The sequence below is a fragment of the Camelus bactrianus genome, chromosome 26, assembly GCF_048773025.1.
Source record: "Camelus bactrianus isolate YW-2024 breed Bactrian camel chromosome 26, ASM4877302v1, whole genome shotgun sequence".
Taxonomy (NCBI): domain Eukaryota; kingdom Metazoa; phylum Chordata; class Mammalia; order Artiodactyla; family Camelidae; genus Camelus; species Camelus bactrianus.
Genome location: NC_133564.1, coordinates 33,933,352 through 33,956,686, shown reverse-complemented (window position 1 = coordinate 33,956,686; position 23,335 = coordinate 33,933,352). Strand labels below are relative to the sequence as shown.

General features: G+C 39.4%; 1 protein-coding gene and 1 non-coding gene across 8 annotated transcripts in view; both read right to left on the bottom strand.

Moving 5' to 3' along the window:
• The window catches only part of RNF170 (ring finger protein 170), a 29,754-nt gene that overhangs the window by 4,621 nt on the left and 1,798 nt on the right, over positions 1-23,335 (bottom strand). The window contains exons 2-7 of one of the 7 annotated variants that reach the window (XM_074353302.1): positions 19,703-19,960; positions 18,868-19,011; positions 9,758-9,833; positions 7,215-7,323; positions 2,764-2,837; positions 447-557 (exon numbers count right to left, since the gene is read on the bottom strand). In XM_074353302.1, coding sequence (XP_074209403.1) covers positions 447-557; positions 2,764-2,837; positions 7,215-7,323; positions 9,758-9,833; positions 18,868-19,004 — 507 coding nt within the window. In that variant the 5' untranslated portion in view covers positions 19,005-19,011; positions 19,703-19,960. Of the gene's footprint in view, positions 1-446; positions 558-2,763; positions 2,838-7,214; positions 7,324-7,723; positions 8,154-9,757; positions 9,834-18,867; positions 19,012-19,702; positions 19,961-23,335 lie in introns of those variants that run through there. The other 6 variants (XM_074353301.1, XM_074353303.1, XM_074353304.1 and 3 more) reach the window with 6 other exon arrangements.
• TRNAG-ACC (transfer RNA glycine (anticodon ACC)) lies at positions 16,953-17,026 on the bottom strand. Its single transcript has one exon. It is a non-coding gene; the product is annotated as a tRNA-Gly (tRNA).

The following is a 23,335-nucleotide window of genomic DNA, read 5'->3' as shown; positions in this document are numbered from 1 at the left end:
AAAATAGAAGGCTTCTGAATAGCTGACAACACAAGAGAAACCCGAACCTAGGATTACTTAAGGGAACATTTCCAACAGGGGGTCAGGGTAAACACAACAGAGTAAAACACAGTTGTAAAACTCTCTCAGTTGTAAATTTCTCCTAAGACAAATCCTATTTTAGAATCCCACAGAAGCTGATAATTTTACATTTTCCTTCAATTTTTTCTTATTGCTTTTTTGCTGGTATCACTTTCATAAAGAGTTACAATGCCTTTTTTTTTTAAGATAGGAAACTGTAGTTTTTTGGAAAGCTGTAACTCAGTGAATGACAACGATGAAGGCAAAGCCTTTACGCAACACACACGTAGGTTTTTCACAGCCAAAGAGTATTTGTAGGTAAACCTCACCTGACAAAAAAGAAGCTCATTACACCCTCACTTTGCACCCGCAGTGACATTACTTACAGATCTGGGCTGGCCTGAGAATCTCCGGTTATAATCATTAATGTCTTGGTGCAATGATACGACATCTTGAGACTGGTCGTTTTCACTAAATACTGTCAGCAGTAAAGTTACCTGTGCATTACAGGAAAAAAATTGTTACATCTTTCTGCAGCACTAATTTTTTTCATTTTGTGTTCTTCCTCAGTAGAATGAGAAAAGCTTCTGAATTTATGCTTTACGTATTTCTCGTAACAAGAGCAACACCGGGGTGGAAAGTAACTTACTGCTTTACAATAAAATCCAATTCACATGTAATTGAAACTCCTATAAAATAAAATGGGCACCTTATCCAAACACTGTCTTAGATATTTTCCAGTCCACATCAGGGGCTTTATGTCACTAGTTCTCTGTTTGGGCCAACAGATATTTGAAGACACAAGAAAGATGAGAAAACATTCAGAGTGGAGAGGGTATAGCTCAAGTGGCAGAGCACATGCTTAGCGCACACAAGGTCTTGGGTTTGATCCCCAGTACCTCCTCTAAAAATAAATAAACCTAATGACCTCCCCCCCCCCCAAAAATTAACAAATAATACAATAATAAATAAAATTTAAAAATATTTTTAAGAAAGAAAACATTCAGGAGCAAAATGACATAAAATTATATACCTATCACTTTGAGAGAGAAAAATTAGGGATTTCTTTTTTGATTAAAATCATGATTCCTTATCCTCTCACTGGTACTTGAATGATCTTCGAATGCTACCAACCATAATACAGAGATGAGCTTTTTGCTGGGACCAGCTCTCAAGCATCATCTCTACTATAATCAAAAGAAGGTAATTCTTGATATTTTTAGATAACATGCTACATTGAACCCCATTTCCTCCCTGGTAGAGGTAAGAGGGATATACAAATGTCCCAGGACCACATTCAGGTCATCTGAGGCTGATAGCTCCTCAAACAACAAGTCTATTTTAAAATATAACCGCCCCCGCAGAAATGGTCCCCGTGTAACCAGACGAGTATGGGAAGGAGTCGTGATAGATTTAAGTTGTCTTGCTGTTGTTTTTAGCCTTCCTCAGCTTGGCTGTAAAACCACAGCTTCCGCTGCTTGGATGCTTTTGAAACGTGAAACGCAGGAGTGCTAAGAGCAGCGCGTGTACGAACAGCAGGTACAGCCGTCTCTTCACAAATTTGTTAATAAAAACCCCTTCTTTCAGTAAATATTAGCTGAGCACCTCCTGCGGCCAGGCACTGTGCTAAGTGCTGGATATACAGAAAAATGAAGACACGACCCTGCCACTGGTGATCACAGTCCCCGAGACAGAAGTGGGGGCAGACCAGGGCAGCAGCCTGTCATAAGGCCCTGGGGCAGGCAATACAATGATGTTTGAGAGGGAGGACTTCTTCTGTCTGGGGTGTCCAGAAAGCCTGGCACCTGGGCTCGCCCTGGAAACGTGGCAGGACCGCTGGTGTGCTGGTGTGAGCATGAAGGGAGAGACGTGGTGAGTGTGTTCCAGTCTGAGCCTGGCACTATCTCCAGTGAGATCCTGCCACCTGTCCTGCCTCTGAGATGAATCGCTCTCCTGTTTGGGACCCTAAAAGCTGTTCTATTAAAACACCTTTACGTGGGGAGGGTATAGCTCAGTGGTAGAGCACATGCTTAGCATGCACGAGGTCCTGGGTTTAATCTCCAGTCCCTCCATTAAAAAAACAAACATGAAAACGAATATATGTATGTATATGACTGGGACACTGTGGTGTACACCAGAAATTGACACATTGTAACTGACTATACTTCAATTAAAAACAAAAAACAAAACCCAAAACACCTCACTGCCTCCCTCATTAGGTAGCTTCTGTACCACCTACAAGAATCTAATCCGTTCTGGATAATGCAACGTGGTTATGTCTCCAAAAGAGACATTTTTAAAAGTACTGTTCGTCATTTAAAGCTATCTGGACATTTACCAGAGAAGGGCAGATTAAAAATAAATTAAAAGGGAAAATTTTTTTCAGAAGAAGTGTATGTGGGGAATATTTGCTTCAGCCAGATTTGCTAGTTCAGTTATTCCTTTGCTGGTTTTACAACAAAGATTTATGAGGATTTGGGGGAGGATTTAAGTTGTTTCTTCACTATAGCTGAAGGGAATTCCCCCCCCTTTTTTTTGAGGTGTCTTAAAGACATTTACAAACATAATGGAGTGACATCATTGAAGCTTTGGAGAAATGAAGTTCTGCTAAAATCATAAAAATAATTCCCAAGAGTCAGGCACAGAAAGCACAAAAATTCTCAAGATGAAGTAGAAATGATGTTTTCTGGATGCAAACATTACCGTTTGTCTACAGATCGGACAACTGATCGCCCCAAGCCATGAGCCGTATCGCCAGTACGCAACAATGCAGGTGCCTAGCGGGGAGAAAACGTTAACACTGATGTTGTCAAGTCCACATGTGCTGAGACAGTTTCAAATATTTGAAATATTTTAACAGCATCACCTATTTTAGAATGTTTTTTTACTTTATCCAACCAACTCTTAATAAGGCAAATTCAAATCGAATCGTAATTCCCAGCAATTGAACAATATTTTCTTTTAAATAACCAGTTAAGATACAGGCATTTTTACACAATTAAAAGCAAGCATGCATTAACTGTTTCAGCGTATGAGCCTTACTAGAAAATGTTGCATTTCCTATGGAAAATAAATAAAATAATTGAACATCACTGTAAATGACAACTGACAAATCAGTGTTCTGTTCAAGTTTTCTGTTCCAAATTTGACATGAATGTTAGACAAACACAAATTCTGTTTTTTTTTTTTAAGTTTAGAAAACCAAGTTATGTAAGTATCAACAATAGTAGTTAGGTAGTTCGAGCAAGGAGCCAACGGATGCAAAGGTTACACGCTTTCTGCCCTACTGAAGTTCACAATCCAGTTAAATAATTGAATCAACTTTCGCACTGGGTGGATCTGATTTTTCTGCTTGAAGGTTCATGAGCAGCAGAACAGTTAAGCACAGCCTGAAGGGAGGGTTTTCAGATCTTACACAGTGGTCAGCATAAGCACTAAAGTTCAGACCAAGAACAAATGAAGGAGTTATCTTTAAACACTGTCTGGTGTCTAAGGGGCCAGTTCATTGTCTTCTCTGCAGGAACCAGTTTCTCGGACCACCCGGGTCCCACTGTGACTCTACACTTAAGTGCCTCTGCCTCCAGGCTCTCCTGTTTTCTTACTCTCCCCTCAGCAACCTGGCGTAGCTCTCTGGTTCCTTCTTCTGATTCTTCCAGATCCGATAAGTGTCCACAACTCAGAGCAAGCACTGACAGTCAGACTGAGGAGGCCAAGGTGACACGCTTATATCAGTTAGGAGGTGGTTACACCTTAAACTGTGTGATATTAAGCTTCGGTACAAAAGAAGTCCAGAGAGGGCGAACTCTCTGGGATGCGTTAGAGGCACGTGTAGAGCAGAAGGGATTTGAACCGAACTTTGCAGGAATGGTAAGATTTCGACAGGACATGGGAGGGAGGATGCTCTGGGTTTCTTCAGCGTAAGAGCAAATACCAGAGGCAAAAATAAATGGTATGTGAGGAGGCTGGTGGGCAGACCAATGGCTCGAGCAAAGGCTGCCCGACCTGGACGTGGGTGACCGTGGAGCACTGGTTCAACGATTTAAAGACGAACTTAAAAGCTAAATGGTCTGTATCTGGTATCTTTTCCTGCTCTCAGAGTGCTGTGTTAATTAGATCATGCTCATGAAATGCTTTGAGCAATCTAATTTCATATAGAAACTATATGAAAGGGAAAATTCTTCTAAATCTGTTAGTCTTGGTACCATCTGTGATGACGCCTTTATCTCTGACCCCTCCACTAGGAAGTCCAGTGTATTTTGACATATCAACTGATTAATCCCATATCTCTTCTCCACAAATTGGAGCATAGCTGTCTTTGTTCTGCAAATTCTACAACGGCCACTGGCCTGCACTGAAAAATGATGGTCTAGCAAATCAGACACGAGTTCATACACATCTGTTGTGACATGCTTGGTGTTTTCCCTTTTCCTCAACTATCTCCCTCTTTAAAATGCAAGACCCACATAAACAGGATGGTGGGAGAGATGACTCAATTACTTGAATCTGGGGTACAGTCTTTCTAGATCTTATCTATAAAATGGGAATAAGACCTCATAAGACTGCTGCAGGATGAAATAAAATAACATGAGTTACAACTTGCAGCAACGTGGATAGACCTGGAGATCGTCATTCTAAGTGAAGCCAGAAAGAGAACAAAAAATACTATATAGGTGGAATCTAAAAAAAAAAAAAAAAAAAAAAAAAGACACAAATGAACTTATTGACAAAACAGAAACAGACTCACAGACATAGAAAACAAACTTCTGGTTACCAGGGGAGAAAGGGGGTGGGAAAGGATAAATTGGGAGTTCGGGATTTGCAGATACACACTACTGTATATAAAAGAGATAAACAACAAGGACCTACTGTACAGGACAGGGAACTCTATTCAATATCTTGTAGTGACCTATTATGAAAAAGACTATGAAAACCATTATACGCATGTATATGTATGACTGAACTATTACACTGTACACCAGAAATTGACACAACATTGTAAACTGACTAGACTTCAATTAAAAAAGAAAATCTTTGAAATACAAAAAAAAATGTGAGTTACAAATGCAAGTACGTGCAAGCTGTTGGTGTGCTCATTCTCCGCGGGCAGTGGAGGAACAGACCAGGAGATCCACGTCCAGAACTAAGCTGGAGGGCACTTTGGAAACACCGTATTGATACACTGGAACTGCTCAGACAAAACACATTTCTGTTTGTGCAGAGGTTGTATAACTAGTTTTTTTTTTAACCTTTGAACTTACAGGCAGTGAATTAAAGTGCCCAACAAGTAGAGCAGGATCTCGGAAGGAATCCACCCTATTGCCTCAGACCCAGAGGTCAAACCAGGAACACAATGCAGCCATCTTTCAACTGACCACACTATCCACTCAGTGAGTCACCGAAGCCTGGGTTGGCAAAGGGAGTCTGCCCAGCCCGCCAGACCTCAGTGATTCCTAGCTGACTGCTAGCACCGGCCTGGGGTGCTGTGTGAGGGGGTGGCTGAAGCCAAATTCAGACTCAGAAAGAGAGTCCCCAGTGGATTAGGAGCAGGGGCCGGAGGTCTGAGAGGGGGAAGTGTCTGCTTTCTCTGATGCCCAGTTAACGCTCCCCATCTGATCTTTCATCATTCTGCTGCTCGTTAGCACTTCCAACAGATCATTAAGGACAGACGCTGAAATGGTGTTTTATGATTCGTTAGCTACTTAGGCAAAAACCGGAGGGAAGAGGCCAGAGTAAATGGGTGAGGCAATAAACGGGATTAGTCAGCACTTACTTAATGAATAAGAGGTATAAAAACCCTGCAGGGCCTGGAATGGCTTCCAAATACTTTATTTTATCCCCAACAGCGTGAGCAATAACACAATACACCTAAGAGTTCTATTCAGTGAGTCCCAGACAAAAGATAGCACGGGGAGAAAGCAATTTCTAGATTACCGTATGCTACAGTTTAAATTAGTCTTCATATGCAAATTGAGTACAATTTGGGAGCAATCAGAACCCTATCTTGAATACAGCTGCTCAAAGAGAAAGAAATACTACCAATAAAAAATAGGTCTAGGGGTGGGTGTAGCTCAGTGGTAGAGTGTGCGCTTAGCAAGCACAAGGTCCTGGGATCGATCCCCGGTCCTTCCATTTAATAAATAAATAAACAAACAAATCTCCCTCCTCCAATAAGTAAATAAACTTAAAAAATTTTAAAATAGGTCTAGCGATTACATAAAACTTAAATAGAGAGCAGTTGTATACGCCACCAATCACATAGAAGAACTGAGCACAGGGTTGGAAGTCCATGCGATCCAAGTTTAAAACCGAGCTCTGTCCCTCTGCAGCTGGGTTGCCCTTTGTAAAATTTCTTCACATCGCTGCATCTTGACTTCCTCATTTGTGTAGAACTCTTCCCTGTGCAGAACTCCTAGGTACACAGCATTATTGCTTATGCTGCTGGGGCTGGAGGGGATGAAGGATGCTACGTGTTCGGCATGTAGGAGGCAAGTGACAACTGACTGTCCCGAATCTCACGTGACCATAACCAGCAATGACTATGTGATATCTCATTATTCTCTCTGGAGTCTTTCTGGATGGCCAGGAAGAACACCAGGTGTAGGCAACACCCCTTCCTGATACTGAGTGTGAAACCAGCGTTCCTTCTCACCCACTGCAGCCTCTAGGTGCCTCGTGCTCCCTCCGCCAAGCCTCTTGACGTCATGAAGGAAGAGAGGCTAGTGAGAACTTCTGTACTGTCTTAGAGTGAAAAAGAGGCGGCAGGGCTCAGGCAAGGTCTTGGACAAGGTCCTTATGAGAAGAACCTTCCTTCCTTGGGAAGGATGAGTAAGAAATGAAACCACCGAAAAGTGATGACCGTGAGGGATCCGGTGGAAGCCTCGTGGTACTGATAGACTTGAATTACTACTCAAAGAAACACTTCCGTTTACCAAGAAACTGAATCACTAGTTTTTGTTTGTTTGTTTGTTTTTTTAAATCTCTGAACCTACAGACTAAATTAAAGCGGCTGACAAGGAGAGCAGGATTTCAGAAGCAAGCTACCTGACTCATGAAATGCCAAATGTGGTAGAGAGGAAATAAGGCATCCAGCCTGTGCACTCCCACGGGGCTTGGTCTAAATAGTCCCTTTCGCCGCACACGCCCGGTTTGCTTACCGCAAAAAAGATGTCCACAGTTGGTTTCGACAGGGAGGGAGGCTTGATGTAAACAGATCGGACAGTACATGTCGGTGTAGAACTGGTGTCGGGCAGCAGCAGGTGCATCCTGGGGAGAAGATGGGCGCCCTCGTTACATGAGACACACATACACGGGCTTTTTAGAGTCAGAGTTATCATAGGGGCCACGTAAGAATACACTCAGTGCGTGTAATGCTCACTACACTTTAGATGTGCCCTAGTTTCACGTCTTACAGGTTACATAAAGTTCTCAGGCTCCACTGTGGTTTTACTTAAACTGCCTGGTCTTGCCTTCCTTCCTGAGCACAGTCTAAAGACGGCCACCTGGTGGGGAGGGTGTAGCGCAGTGGAAGAGCGCATGCTTAGCATGCACAAGGTCCTGGGTTCAATCCCCAGGCCCTCCTCTAAAAAATAAACAAGTAAACCTAATTACTGTGCCCCCCACCCTGAAAAAAATAAAATAAAAATAAAAAATTAAAGACAACAACCTGGATGAACTTGGGAGCTAATCTATTGGGATGAGTGAGTTATCCCGAATGACACAGGCCGAAGGATAAGAAATGTCACACTATTTCCCACGTATTAGCTTTCTTTCATTTTCAGCTTCTGTTTCACTCGTCCATTCCTGACAGTGGTACGTGCGTGCTGGACCTCGCGAGAGATCAGAATTAGACTTTTAAAGAAGAGTATTTGGTCATTTTGGAGGTAGTAAAATTTAAGACCACTGGTGACTGGAATTTAACCCTTCACAGAGCCAGATTAATACAATGCTGTCAGGACAAGGACTTTATCTGTACGACTCACTCTAGTAGTCCCCGGGAACTGGAAAATTACCCAGTACTGCTATAGAATGTATAGCTTTTAAAATACTTATCAAAACCCGACTTTATAGCACCCAGCACTTATCTTATAAGCAAAGTAGCCGGTATTAAAAACACCAAATTGCTAAAAAAAAAAAAAAAGTATTAAATTTGCTAAATATGAGCTATTCTTCACTGTAAACTAAATCAAAGATTTTGGTCACCCTACATTAATAAACCAGAACTAAAATCCCCTATGTCTTAAAACAATCTTAAAATACTAGAATATCCTACAAGCCAAGGTCATGCTTTGATGTCTTAATCTTTTATGTCATTTTTAATGGTGCAAAGAAGAAAAACACACAGCATGTCATGTTCCCTCCTCTACCTTTTCTCTTCATTCTTCATCTTTGGAAATTAACTGACAAAAAAAGCCAGGGCTGTCTAACAGAACTCACCACAATATGGAAGTCTGCTTTATCTGTGCTGTCCGACATGGTAGCCATGAGCCACACGTGGCTAAGTACCTGAAATGTGGCTAGTGTGACCAAAGTACTGTATCTCAAATTTTACTTAATTTTAGTTAATTTAAAATTAAATAGCCATGCGCATGTGGCTGGTGGCTACCATACGGAATAGGCTACGTCACTGGAGCTTGATTCTACCTGGAGCTTTAGGCCATGCCTGGGACGGGGTGTGATGGAGGTGAATGGGACAGCAGTGCAAAAAAAATCTGGAAGATCCACCTTGATCCAATCCAGGACTCCTACAGAGCAAGATCTAGTCACGCGATCCTAGTATGAATTTAAGCAAATCTCAGAGATCTAATATGTTAAATGGGGATAAGAATAGTCACCTATCATGTTTGAAGGTTAAATGAGAGAGTTGTATGTAAGATCACTCTGTAAATTAGAAAACACCACCCCAGCATGAATTATTCGTAACAATAGCTCTGGAACAGGGTACCACTAATACGCTTAAACGATTTTTGCATCAGTGAATTTCAAGTTCTCTGAAGCAAGAATTCCTGTCTGTTTTGTTCACAAATGAATTCGCAATGCCCACAATAGCGTCTGACATATGGTAGATGTTCCATAAATATTTGGTGAATGGATAAATCATAAAACCCTGTTTGGAGGTTTGACTGGCAGGTAGGCCATCAATTTTTAATTTTTTTGTTTTCTGATGGTAGCTATCTCAGCATGAAGGTGCACAATATCCGACTTAATCCAGTCTTCATGAAATGTATTACATTTCCAGTTCTTAGTCCATGTGGTTAAAAAGCAAAGAAGAGGCAGAAAAAAGTTTTCTTCTTTGCACAACTCATTTTGTTAACTTTGACCACTGAACAAGAAGAAAAAGAAAAAAAGCCTTTTGGTAGATCTTAGGGGAACATATTTTAGAAAGAGTAGTTTTTCCACTACATTTCATTAAAGTCCATTAGACAGTGTTTATTTCCTCGCAGGTAAGTAATCAGAAAACTTCTGTCTTTTTAAATCAAGTTAAAGCCAAATAAATACTCAAAAACATCTTAATTAGGTTAAGACCAGTCATTTGCCTAATCTGAAAATGTACAATCAGTAGAGTAATTTACAGTAACTTCAAGCAGCAGAGAAGCCCGTGTCTCCAAAAAGGAGTAAAAATGTTCCATCACAGTTTCTTATGTAAGGGGAGAAATACTCTACTCCTTACACAAATGCACATATTATAAAACAACAGTACCTGTTCTGTTTGAAGTTGCTCCCGAAGCACCCTGACTAGCTCTTGGTTTTCCGGGTGAATGTTTTGATGTGCATTTCTGTTGAATAAAATATAATAAACCTTGAATATGAAATATTGTCAGAGGAATTCGTTTTCTTTATGGGTCAACATTTTTGACCCAGACTACTGGTGACATAGTAAATGGGAATGACGGCATACGACTGTGCTCCGACTACAGGGCTGAACGTGCAGGCTATTCCGAGATCACTGATTACCCGCCCATTTCCGGTTTCCCTGGCAAATGATGAAACCCAGAGGCCGAGTACACTGGGGACTTCATGTAATTGCAGACTCAACAAATGATATCAAGAACAATTAACGTATTTATTTCTTTTGTAAAATTCCTTTGTATTATTATGGATTCGAACACTTTTTCATATCTAATTAGGTCTTTCTCCCAACTTTTCACCTATGATGGGAGGGGGACAAAAATAAAAATTAAATGTATAACGTAGCAAAGTCCAAACCTGACATACCGCTAATATCTTAACGCTAACAATTAAAATTAACAATTAAAAGAATCAAAGGCAAGAAGTTAGTGGTTGATAGAAAAAGATGGGATAAAACGTGAGTATTGAAATTTGGAAGTGGTGGGGAGCGTATAGCTCAAGTGGTAGAGCGTGTACTTAGCATGCACGGGGTCCTGGGTTCAATCCCCAGCACCTCCTCCAAATATAAACCTGATTACCTGCCCCTCATAAAACAAACAAAATAAACAAATGGGATCAAATTTAACTTATAAGCTTAAAAAAGAAAATTAGAAGTGGTAGTTTGGTTGGTAGGGTGGATTGAGGGGGGTGAAAATTTGCATCTGAATCACAGTTTAATTTCATTTGACTGTAGAAGTTTTTTCTAAACCTAAATCTCTTTAACAGCAAAATTTAAATCCACGCAATGTCGGTGTTCCTCTATAGAAGAGCCTTTGCTCTCTGGCTGAACCAATATCCCAGAGCAATAAGAATTCTAAATCAATATTCTAATGGAATAAGGGAAAATTAAAGAAACCTATCCTCTGGTTATTTAATTTTTAGTAAAAAAAAAAATTCAAATTTTAGAAAAGAAAGCTGAAAAAAATATAAACATTAGTTCAGAGAGGACATTAAAAACAATTTAAAGTCAAATCTCTCATCAGAAGTTCAACATGAATGTAATGAAACTACTTGAACTCTGTTTAAACACCTTAAATTTTAGTGGATTATTTATTTTTAAATGTTACATTCTTATGATTGAAGAAATGTATCAATGAAAGCAAGCTACTCTATAGGGAAAGCAATCTGTCAAAGAACAGTCTAGGAACCATCTCATTTGCATACAGTAGGTACTCAGCTAATGGGGATTTCTCAGTTCTCTGACCCTGGAAAACCATTCCCTCCTCATTGGGAAAAAAAAAATCCATGATATAAACATATGGATATGGATGCCAAATATATGAATGCGGATATGAAATAAACCATGTGACTGGAAAGTCTTTCTTTTGGTTTCTTTCCATAAAAGAGAATACTCTTAAATCTGACAGCAGAATATCAGAAAAGTCAAAGTATAGCCAAAGAACGAGCAGAAACTGCCCGAGATGCTGAACAAGGCCTGCATGTAGCTCAGGTCACTAAATGTTGCTGGTAACCGTGAGCACAGAACCAAAAATCTAGAAAATGGGATGATGAAGATGGACTGAAAGCTAGACTAAAACTCTGGGACCTACTGTCATAAGAAAACTTCAGGCGTCACCAAATGGTGACCAAACGGCGTTGCCAGTGCTAAAGCCCACGACACCAGACCGAGACTTCACATCTGACGCAGCTGCAGTCTCCCTTCCCCAGGGATGTGATCTGAATCTTCAGTCTGGGATTCTCTGGTCCTCACTAGGAGGTAATCTGCACAAGACCCCTGCCGTTTCCTTCCCGGAGAAGAAGTCCTGACCTGAAACAATCCTTTCTTTTCTTTTGCTAATAACTGCCTCGCCCTACCCTCCTTCTGTCTATAAACCTTCCATTTCCTACAACTGCTCGGGGTATCTCTCTACTTGCTGGACAAGATGCTGCCTGATTCATGAATAGCTTAACAAAGCCAGTTAGATCTTCAGATTTCCTGGGTGGGGTTTTTGTTCTGTAACAGCAGGATCGCCTCAGCTGTGAGAAAATGATGGCATTTGACACTTAGCAGGTCTAAAGTGAGATGCCGAGGAAAACAGTGGCTCTGCTCTAAAACAGAAATACATTTGGTGTTGTGATTGTATTCATCAACGACTTATGGTCCTTCGAGGGTTTTTTTGAAAGGAGAAACCAAAACTATCAAACTGGTTAAGTTATATGCAGCCCTGGAAAGGAGCCAGGAACCTCTGATAGGAAAAGCAATGATACCCAAAGCCTGGGTCAAGAAAGGAAGTTTGAATCAAAGTTTACAAATATGCAAATATGTGGTTCACAGGTTAACCTGCATACCAGATCCTTCTGACTGGCTTCTGGTATGTCAACACAGGGCAATTGTTATTAATGGCTTAAGAAGAAAGAACAAATAGAAAAAGGTTTTAAAAAGAAATTAATTATAGCACCAAAAATGGTTGAAAGATATTAAAGAAGACACAAATAAGTGGAAAGACATCCCATGTTCATTGATTGAAATACAATATTGTTACGATGTTAAAACTATTCAAAGTGATTTATCAAAATCCCAACAGCTTTCTTTGTAGAAATAGAAAAAACCCATTCTAAAATTTATATGGTATCTCAAGGGACTCCAAATAGCCAAAACAATCTTGAAAGAGAAGCACAAAGTCGTAAGACACTTTCTGATTTCAAAACTTGCTACAATGAGATGGCTTTGTAAAGCAACATGGTACTGGTATAAGGATGAACGTAGAAACCAATCTAATAGAACACAGAGACCAGAAATAAACTCTCACATATATGGTAAATTGATTTTTGACAAGGACGCCAAGACTCTTCAATGTAGTAAGGACAGTCTTTTCAACAAATGGTGCTGGAAAAACTGAATAAACAGATGCAAAAGAGTGAAGCTGGATCCTTACCTGATACCATATATAAAAATTAACTCAAATTGGATCAATGACCTAAAGTCTAGAGGTAAAACTATAAAAATCTTAGAAAAAAACATAGAGGAAATCTTTGTGACCTTGGATTTGGCAGTGATTTCTTAAATCTGACACCCAAAACACAGGCAACAAAAGAAAAAATAGATAAACTGGACTTCAACAAAATTTTTAAAATTGTGTGCATCAAAAGACACTATCAAAAAGATAAAAGTACAACCAACAGTTGGAAGAAAATATTTATAAATCATATATTTGATAAGTGATTAATACAGAATATGGAAAGAACACTTATAACTCAAAAACAAAAAACCAAACAACCCAATTCAAATATGGGCAAAGGTCTTGAATAGACATTTCTCCAGAGAAGACATACAAATGGCCAATAAACATATGAAACAACGTTCAATGTCAGCAGTCATTACTGAAATGCAAATCAAAACCACAATGAGATATCACTTCGCACCCACAGATGACTCAAAAAAAACCCCAGAGAAAGTAGCAAATGTTGGCCAGGTTGTGGAGAAACTGGAACCCTCGCACAGTGCTGGTGGGAATGTAAAATGGGGCAGCTGCTGTGAAAAACAGATTGAAGGTTCCTCAAAAAGTTATACACAGAATTATCATATGATCCAGCAATTCCAGTTGAAAGCAGGAATTCAAACACATACTTGTACACCAATGTTCACAGCAGCACCATTCACAATAGCCAAAGTTGGTAACAACCCAAATGTCCATCAATAGATGAATAAACAAAATGTGGTATACATATACAATGGAATATTATTCAGCCATAAAAAGGAACAAAATTCTGCTAGATGATGCAACATGGATGAACCTTGAATGCATTATGCTAAGTGAAATAAGCCAGACACAAATGGACAAATGTTGTGTAATTCTACTTTATGAGGGACCTAGAATAGTCTAATTTCTTGAGACAGAAGGTGGAATAAAGGTTACCAGTGGCAGGGAGAGGAGGAATGGGGAGCAATTATTTAACTGGTACAGTTTCTGCTTCAGAGGATGAGAAAGTTCTGGAAATAAATAGTGGTGCTGTTACCCACTATTGTGAATGTACGTGACACCAATGAACTGTGTGCTTCAAATGATAACTTTTATGTTATAGATATTTTACCACAATACAGAAAGCAATGAATTATAATGACTGAAAACATCAAAGAAATTATAGGAAAGAGACAAAAGGCTCCTTTGTTGGAATTTTAAGCCACACGTGCTACCCCTCCCCCAACGCAGTAATTGAATACTTCAGTTGAAGTCACAGCATTACAACAATTACCAATTGAATTTGAAACTGAAGAGCCAGACAGCAACTTAAACTGACCTCCCGCCCAATCATCTGAGAGATTCAAGGTGTTGTCCAAGTAAGGGAGACCACTTTACATAATCTGAAAAGCTATGTCTTAAGGTAAGCCGAAATCTCATCACTTATCTCCACCTATTGGCCCCGTGTGCGATAAGAGAAAATACACACATTTTTCTCTGCCCCTGGTTCTTGGCACAGAGCTCCAGAAACACTTGAAATTTCCTCTGTGACCAGAGCACTAGGAGTATCTTTTATTCTAATATTTGGTCTTTGACCTGGTCCCTGACACAGAGTTCCTGAAATCCTTATAAATTACTGGGTGATACTCCTGTCTTTTGTTCTAATGAGATGACTCTGTCAGGGGGGACGGTCCCAGCTGAGGGCTGGTCACCAGAAGGACAAAGTCATGATTAGAAGCTTGGAACTATCGTCCAGAGAGAGGAGAGGGGCCAGAAATGAGTTAATAACTGGTGATGCCTACATGAGAAAGCCTCCATAAAATCCCAGCAGTGCAGTCTGGACGGCTTCCGGGTGGGTGAATACACCCACCCAGAGGGTGATGCACCCGCCACTTTAATAAGCTGGTAAATCTGTTTCCCTGAGTTCTGTGAACAGCTCTGGCAAATTACGCAAACTTGAGGAGGGGGTCACGGGGACCTCTGATTTGTAGCCAAATCAGGCAGGAGTTGTGGGTAACGTGGGAACCAGCTACTTGAGACTGGCCATCTGAAGTCAGGGAAGGGAGCAGTCTTGGGGGACTGAGCCCTTAAGCTGTGGGATCTGACATTGTCTCCAGGCAGATGGCATCAGAATTGAGTGAAATTCTGGGACACCCAGCTGGTGTTGTGGAGAATTGTTTGGTAGGGGAAAAACCCACACACATTTGGTGACCAAAAGTGAACTGTGTAAAAATAAAGGAGACACACAGGAGCGAAACAGTAGGGGAAAAAAAAAAACAAAACTAGATCCTTCACTACATAGGAAGGAAAAATCTCTAGGTTTTCCCTTTATACCCTACTTCTGCCCACGAAGCTACCCAGAATAAACCCACTTCTTCAATAAAACAAGCCCTCATCCTATTTAAACACAGCTTTTCCGTCCTACAGTCTTTTCCTCTAAGCTAGATACCCACAGTTCTTTCAGGCATTTTTATATTTGTTGCCATAGCTTTATCCATTTCAATAACCTCCCCTGAAGTTTAACATTCTTGGCCCAAACTGAATATAATCCAAATGTGACCTTCATCTGATTATTCTGATTAGTACAACCTAGTACTGTGAAGCTTTTGGTATCTACCGTATGCAATGGTCTTACTCAACAGAAACTTTTATTTTGGGCTTTACATGAATCCAGCCTGTGAGGAAAAAACTTTTATTATATAATAATTATCCATAGTAGGGAAATTAGAAAAACAAATAAAGGAAAAGGAAAATATTTGAAAATAAAATGGATCTTTTTTTACACAAAGTGGACTACTTGACTTAGGGTTTTGTGAGCTCTTTCCCTTAACTCACACTCAACAATTTATCATGAGGGGGGAGGGTATAGCTCAGTGGTAGAGGGTAGCGCACGCACAAGGTCCTGGGTTCAATCCCCAGTCCCTCCATTAAAGATAAACAAACAAACAAACAAACAAACCTAGTTACCTCTCTCCCCGAAAACAACAAACAACAACAATTAAAAAAAAACAAGGAACAAATTATCATGGATACTTTCAAATGACAAGCAGTTCATCTCTGCATCCCACTCTTAACAGGTAAAGAGCAGATACTTTATTGTATTTGCCTAATCATCATGACCCATTTTTAAAATAGCTTTAGTGAGATATAATTAACCACCACAGTCAATTTTAGAACATTTTCATCACCTCAATAAGAAACCCTGTACCCTTTAGCTATCATCCCCTAGTCCACCACCTTCCACTCCAATCCTCAACAACCACTAATCTACTTTCTGTCTTTACAGATTTTCCCACTGTGGATATCCCTGCGATCAGATCAAATATGTGGCCTTTTGTGTCTGGCTCATTGTGCTGAGCACAATGTTTTCAAGGTTCATCCGTGATGGGGTGTGCATGTATCAGTATGTCATTCCTTTTTATGGCTGAATAATATTCCAATGAATGGATATACCACTTTTGTTTATCCATTCATCTGTTGATGGATATTTAGGTTGTTTTCACCTTTGGGCTGTTATGAATAATTCTGCTATAAATGTTCATGTACAAGTTTTTACATGGAGATATGTTTTCATTTCTCATGGGTATATTTAGCTAGGAATGAAAATGCTAGGTCATATGGTAACACTGTGTTTAATCATTTGAGGAATTGGTAGTTTTCCAAAGTGGCTGCACCTTTTTAAAACCCCTACCAGCAGGGTATGAGGGTTCCCATTTCGCCACATCCTCAACAATTGTTATCATGTGATCTTTTGAATCTAGCCATCCCCATGGGTGTGAAGTTGTATCTCGCTGTTTTTTTGTTTTGTTTTGTTTTGTTTTTTTTATGCAGGTACTGGAGATTGAACCCAGGATTTCGTGCATGCTAAACACATACTCTACCACTGAGCTATATCCCCCGCCCCCCTCACTGTAGTTCTGATTTGCATTTCCCTGATGCCAAACAATGTCAGGCACCCATTCATGTACTTATTAGCCATTTGTATGTCTTCTTAGATTTTTTTTTAATACTTCCATGTTTTCCCAACCCACTTGGTTTTTGTTTTATTTTATTTATGCAAGGGGAGGTAATTAGGTTTACTAATTTACTGATTGATTGCTTTTTTAATAGAGGTACTGGGGATTGAACCCAGGACCTCATGCGTGGTAAGCATGCACTCTACCATTTGAGCTATACCCTCCTCTCCTATGTCTTCTTTGGAGGAAATGTCTCATTCAGATCCTTTGCCATTTATTAATTGGGTCATTTGTCTTTTTATTATTGAGTTTTGAGTTCTTTATACATTCGGATACAAGGGCCTTGTCAGATACATGATTTGAAATTATTTTCTCCCATTTAGTGGGTTGACTTTTCACTTTCTAATGATGACGTTCTTTGAGGCAGAGAAGTCGTTACTTTTGATGAATTTCAACTTATCTTTTTCTTTTTTGACCATGCTTTTGTCATCATATCTAAGAATACTTATGATGTACCCCTATTTTTTTGTTTGTTTTTTAAAACTCTTTGGTTGGTAATAATGTGTTCATATTGGTTCATCAATTGTACCAAATATGCCCCACTGATGAGGGATGTTGAGCGTAGGGGAGTATATATGTGTGGGTGGGGAGGGCTATGTGCGAACTCATTTATTTTCTGCTCAATTCTGTTGTGAACCTGAAACTGCTCCAAAAAATAAAGTCTATTAATTAATAAAAAATAAAATGAAATAAAATTTTTATTTATAAATAAAATTTTTATTTATTTTTTTACTCCTATGTTTTCTTATGAGAGTTTTATAGTTTTAGCTCTTCCATTCACATCTTTGATCCATTTTGAGTTAATTTTGGCATATGAGGTGGTATAGGTCCAATTCTATTCTTTTGCATGTCGCTCTCCAGTCATCCCAACAACATTTCTTGAACTCCTTCCCCATCACAAGGTCTTGGCACCACTGCCAAAGGTACCAGTTGACCACAGACATCCGGGAGGACCCATTTCTGAATCCTGATTCTGTTGTACCAACACATTAGCTTGTCCTTCCCAACTGACAATGTAATAAACATGCTCCTTTTTTCCTCCCAGCTGCTAACAGAAGCGAGTGGAACAGGGTCCAAGGCCGAGCCCTCAACAATTCAGTGTCCTCCTTTTTTGGTTTACATTCAAACATCACTCAGTACTCCTGGGAGCAACTTGTCAACCAGTGATAAACTTATTTAAATTTGCTATCATCTGGTCAACATTTCCCCATTCTGTCCACAAGTGCCGCATTAGCTACTGTGTAAAATATGCTATTGAAATCAAGATAATGTCATCCAAATAGAAAACCAACCCTGCAGAGGTTCAGACAAAGACAATGGTCACACTCTGTTTGGTAATCCTTTCTATAATTTTCATAAGGAACCAAGTGATCTCTCATTTTCGGAATTAATCTTTTCTCTCTTTTATACTTTTTTGATCATTTCTGTCAGTGATATATATATCACAGAAATATCACAGATATATATATATATATATATACAATTTTATTTATCACCATGTGTTAACACTTAAATTTCTAGTTTATCACCTTGTCTCTGTGTATTGGTATACAGGCATCTGAGACCTTTAAGTATTATTCCCGAGTCTGTAACAGTAATTTTAATTCTAATCTTAATTCCTTCTATACAGTCCGAGTTTTTGTTTTTGCCTCAGTTTTTTCCATTGAAACACTGAAAATATTTCGCACTTATCACCTACGAGCTGATGAATTCAATTGTGAAAATTACACTTTTTAATGGTGATACTCCAACAGAAAATATTAACATTTTATTCAAAATACAGATGATAAGTTTAAACTTTATCTGATCAGACAGTTTATGACAAGAAAAACATATGGTCACATTTAGAGCCTAGAGGAAAATAAAACACCGCAGCAAATATATACCATCACTGAAATCTATTACTTGCTTTTCATATTAAGTATTAAACATTACTAGAAGCAGTCAGAAAGTCAGTGGCCCTTGGAAAGATGAATTATTTCAATTCTTTTTTCCTTTAGTCTCACCTGAAAAGCGCATATACCAGGGTAGCAATCAAAGCGAAACTGACCACAACCGCCACAAGTACTTGGTCACTTACTCCTTCTATGACTGAATCATCGTCCAGTTTCAGACTCTGAACTTCACCTTGATATTTGGCCATTCCAGGTCTAAAGGAAAAAGAAATACAATGAAAATGACAACTGACACAGAGAGAATCAAAATATACTAATGAAAACAATCTAAGTACAGCTGACGTTGAATAGAGTTACTTTTCGGCAGCGCCCACTTAAGGTAGGTTGCATTAAGTACAACTCCAGTGGGGAATGCCCCATGAATGAGTTCTTTAAAACCTGCCAGATGTTATTTTGAAGGGTACAGAATTCTACTGCCTTTAAGGAAAATAATTACTATAATTTAGCATCTATTTACATTTTTAAAGAGTTTTTAAAAATAGCCTTTCCTCTTCGAGCTTAAGTCCTTTAATTTTAAGAAAAAAAAAAAAAAGACACTCCTCATGCTCAACTGCACTTTTCTTATCCCTGAATAGCAAATAAATTCTCCAAGTAGATCACGTTCCCCCTTCTCCCTCATAGAACTGAACATGTGGCACAGAATTTACCATGTGTAGGTAGGGAAGGAAACATATTGCCTTCTCCTGTAAATATTCCTAAATTACCTAGTATGTGCTCTGTACACAGTAGGACCTAATATATATGCTTAAATAAGAGTGGCTTACCTTACTTCTAGTGTTAGTAATTTGAAAAGTAAAAGACACGGAGGCTAGAGAACATTTATAAACTATAGGAAGACTACTTGAATTAATGAAAATTCTGGTGCTTGAAAAACTATTCGCCTCACCTGGGACTAACCTCGGCTTATGGTTCAGAATTCTTTGAACTGCCTGGAATATGGAATCACTCTGAGGCTGCATTTCCTTATGAAGAGAAAAGGAAGGGTGTGAAATTCTCCCACACCTTAAACTAGAGAAAAGTGGTAATACTCAACTTCTATAGGTTTGAGGGGAGACAGTCCAACCACATCAGAGTCCAAATGTCACAGGCAATTCCTAATTTTTTCAGATGGCAAATGCTAAGTTGAAAAGCTTATAAGACACACCTAAAGGGAAATAAAGAAAATAAATATTCAATTAAGTTATATGACTATTCATAATTAAAATCCTGTATTTATGTAACGACTGCACTGAAAAACAGTTTTATTCAATATCACCATTAATCAGGTGAGCCGCTGTTAAAAGAAAACTTGGTGTGTGGAAGTCTAAAGCTTTTGAAAAGAATTTCCGCTGGCTGCTAGGAAGAAAATTACCTCTCGTGGAAGAAACTTAAGCAAACAAACAGATCAAAGGCAGCTTTCACCAGCTTTACACACAGTAATGGCCTGAAGCACCAGGAACTTTCTGATGACAGGTTTCAAGTACTCTTTATGAAAGCACACACCAGGAAACTCAGAGAATCCAAACGTCAGTAATGTATTCAGAAGAACAGCCAAATCAACTGTCAACCGAACTTGAAGAAAAGAGCCTCAGATAATCTCAGGGTGAGCCACGTGGCCAATTTAGATTTTTATCTTGTCGGGTTTCCTCTGTTTACGTTAGAGATGTTGTGGTTGTATCAAATGTCCTAAGGGTAGTGGGAACTACTTGCATCACTCAGAGGTAACCAAAATGTTATCCCGCAGCCAGATTCCCGGGCTCTGATTACTCAATCCATCTACTTCACAGAGCTGGGAGGATCTTCTCCTGTGTTGTACATTTAGGGAGTTCACCACTTTGTACTTAAAAAAAAAAGATGGGTTCTGTTTCTAAGTCCTTCCAGGTGTAATCAATGATAATGTGACCAAATTCTACTGCATCAGTTACATAGAGATTCTTATATAACTGGATTACTTTGCTGTACACCTGAAACTAACACAACATTGTAAATCAACCATAGTGCAATAAAAAATAAAGTAATAAAAATAAAAATTTTAAAAATATATATTCTACTGTATGATTACATGAGTTCTACCAATTCCACCCTTAAGATACTGTTTCATACACATTTCCAAGAACTCAGAGATCCACGACACTCTGAGTATTGTGGGACCATGTAATGTTATTTGCCTCATTTTAGAGCGGAAGTTCCCAGTGTTGTTGAAATGCAGGGTTACTTCTTACTTCCATGAATTCTAGTATCATTAAAGAAGGCGCTGCGGCTGAGGGAGGGTAGGAAGGGAGGAGATGGCTGGTAAGTGGGAGGAACGGAGGGTCTGCTGCTCTTTCCTGCCATGTGGAAACCCCAGCTCTCACGGGAGGGCTGCTAATGGTGTCTGGCCGACTTGCTGGGGACTTCCACAGTTAACTTCCGCCAGTGGTTCTCCCTATCATCAGAACCAAAAAAAGGAACTGTTTTTGAGCCAGTGGCTCAAAAATCAGGTATTATAACGCCACCTCAGTTTGGAAAGAGGCTAGTCTAAGATCATAGAGGATAAGCAATAAAAAGAAATAAAAAAATTTCTGCTTGAGCAGATGGTATCATACCTCAATTCTGAAAATGAATTTCAGCATCAAGCTGAACTTTGGTCCCCCGGCTTTCACTTCTTGGGGACAGAACAGGGCTGCTGATTTTGATCGACAACACACTCTCTCAACTCGAGCCTGACCATAACAGCATGCCCCGAAGACCCTGGAGTTCAGTCACAGTTCTGCTCCCACAGCTAGGACCCCACTTCAGCTCTTGGGGACCCCTCGCTTTCCGTAAAATGTAAAAGCTGGATTGGAGAACTTCTTAAGTTCCTTCTACCACCACATTTTGCTGATTCAGAGATTTTTGCAATCAGAGAAAAAAAAAAAAAAACCAGGAAAGACAAATACCAAAGGTTAAATTGGTTACAAGTGGGGAACATGGCTGGGAGAGGCAGATTTTCTCCTTTTCCAGGAAACAGTCTAATAGTCCAAATTTTTTTCAAGCATGTATTACTTTAACAATAAAAACAGAAGTCAGTGCCTGCTCCCTCCCTGGAGAGATGAAAATTAGGCTTCAGTTCTCCAAGATTTAAAATGTCTGTCTCCAGTCCCGGTCTTACCTAAGAACCCTAGACTCTCCCAGTTCCCCGATGGTGCCCTCTGAAGATCTCGTGATGGGCACTGGGAGGTGGCCACACTGGCTACCTCTCAGTCCCGTGAGCAGTGCACAGGGAGTTTTATGCGTTGTATGGCCACTAAATGCTGCTTGCTTGAAACCCCAAGGGAAGGTTATTAAACTTATAAAAAATGGTATCTGATCTATTTCATAGGATCTTGTCAAATGAAAACAAGTCACTACTACCTGTTTTTAACTTACATTTTGAGACTTACAGAAACAAAATACCATAGATCTTGGAAACGGGGTTGATAATTGATAGAAAAATTGGCAGATAATTGACAGAAGCAGAACTGATTTCCAGGACTGACTTTGTAATTGAGGAACAGCTTAATATGTTGAAATAGCGTAAGGTTTGGAGTCAGACAACTGTGTACCTATGTAAAATCTGGCTCTCAGCTTCTTCATTTGTAAAATGCATAAAATTAACTTGAACTATATCAAACAATCACTTTTTGGGCAAAACAACAACAACAGCCTTATTTTGTGGAGTTTATGAGATAATAAAGGTAGGGCATTTAGCATATGGCTTGGCAGACTCTCAATAAATGGAAGCTACAATAGTTTGATTACTATTTTTAACAACCTTCAAGGAATCTGTAGAACCATGATGAAACTTAGCCATGCCTTCCCCACAGCTGCGCTAAGTCGCATCTCAAGCTCTCTTTAATCAAAGCTCTAAGCACATATTTCCTGGGAAGACAGGATAAACTTGGAACATGGCCAGGAAGGACACCGCCATGTTTACTTGAATCCAATCAACAGCTGTTGAGAACTATTCTCCAACTAACTGGAGTAAGGAGAGAACTAAGACACATTCCACTCACTTCCCTTTGTCTTTTCCGAAGTTTTCAGGAGAAACGAAACAACACAGAAAAATAAGGGAAATGCAGGAAATTCCATAACTTCAAAGGAGAAACTCTATGTCTTTTTACCCAAACTCATGTAGAAACATGGTGAGCACATGGCTTTTGCAGACAATTACATCCAAGAAGTTTTTAATATAATTTCCTTCACTGAGGGTGGTTGGAACTACAAAATGAAACCTCAAGAACACTGCATATCAAGGGGTAGGTACAGTTTGGTGGCAGTACGCTCACTTAGCATGCATGAGGTCCCGGGTTCAATCCCTGGTACCTCCATTATAAAAAAAATTTATAAACTAGGAGTTTTGGATTAATAGATAAACGTTACTATGTATAAAATAGATAAACAACAAGGACCTACTGTATAGCAGAGGGAACTACAGTCAATTTCTTGTAATAAACTATAATGGAAAATAATCTGAAAAAAAAGTATGTATATGTATAACTGAATCGCTCTGCTGTACACCTGAAACTAACATTGTAAATCA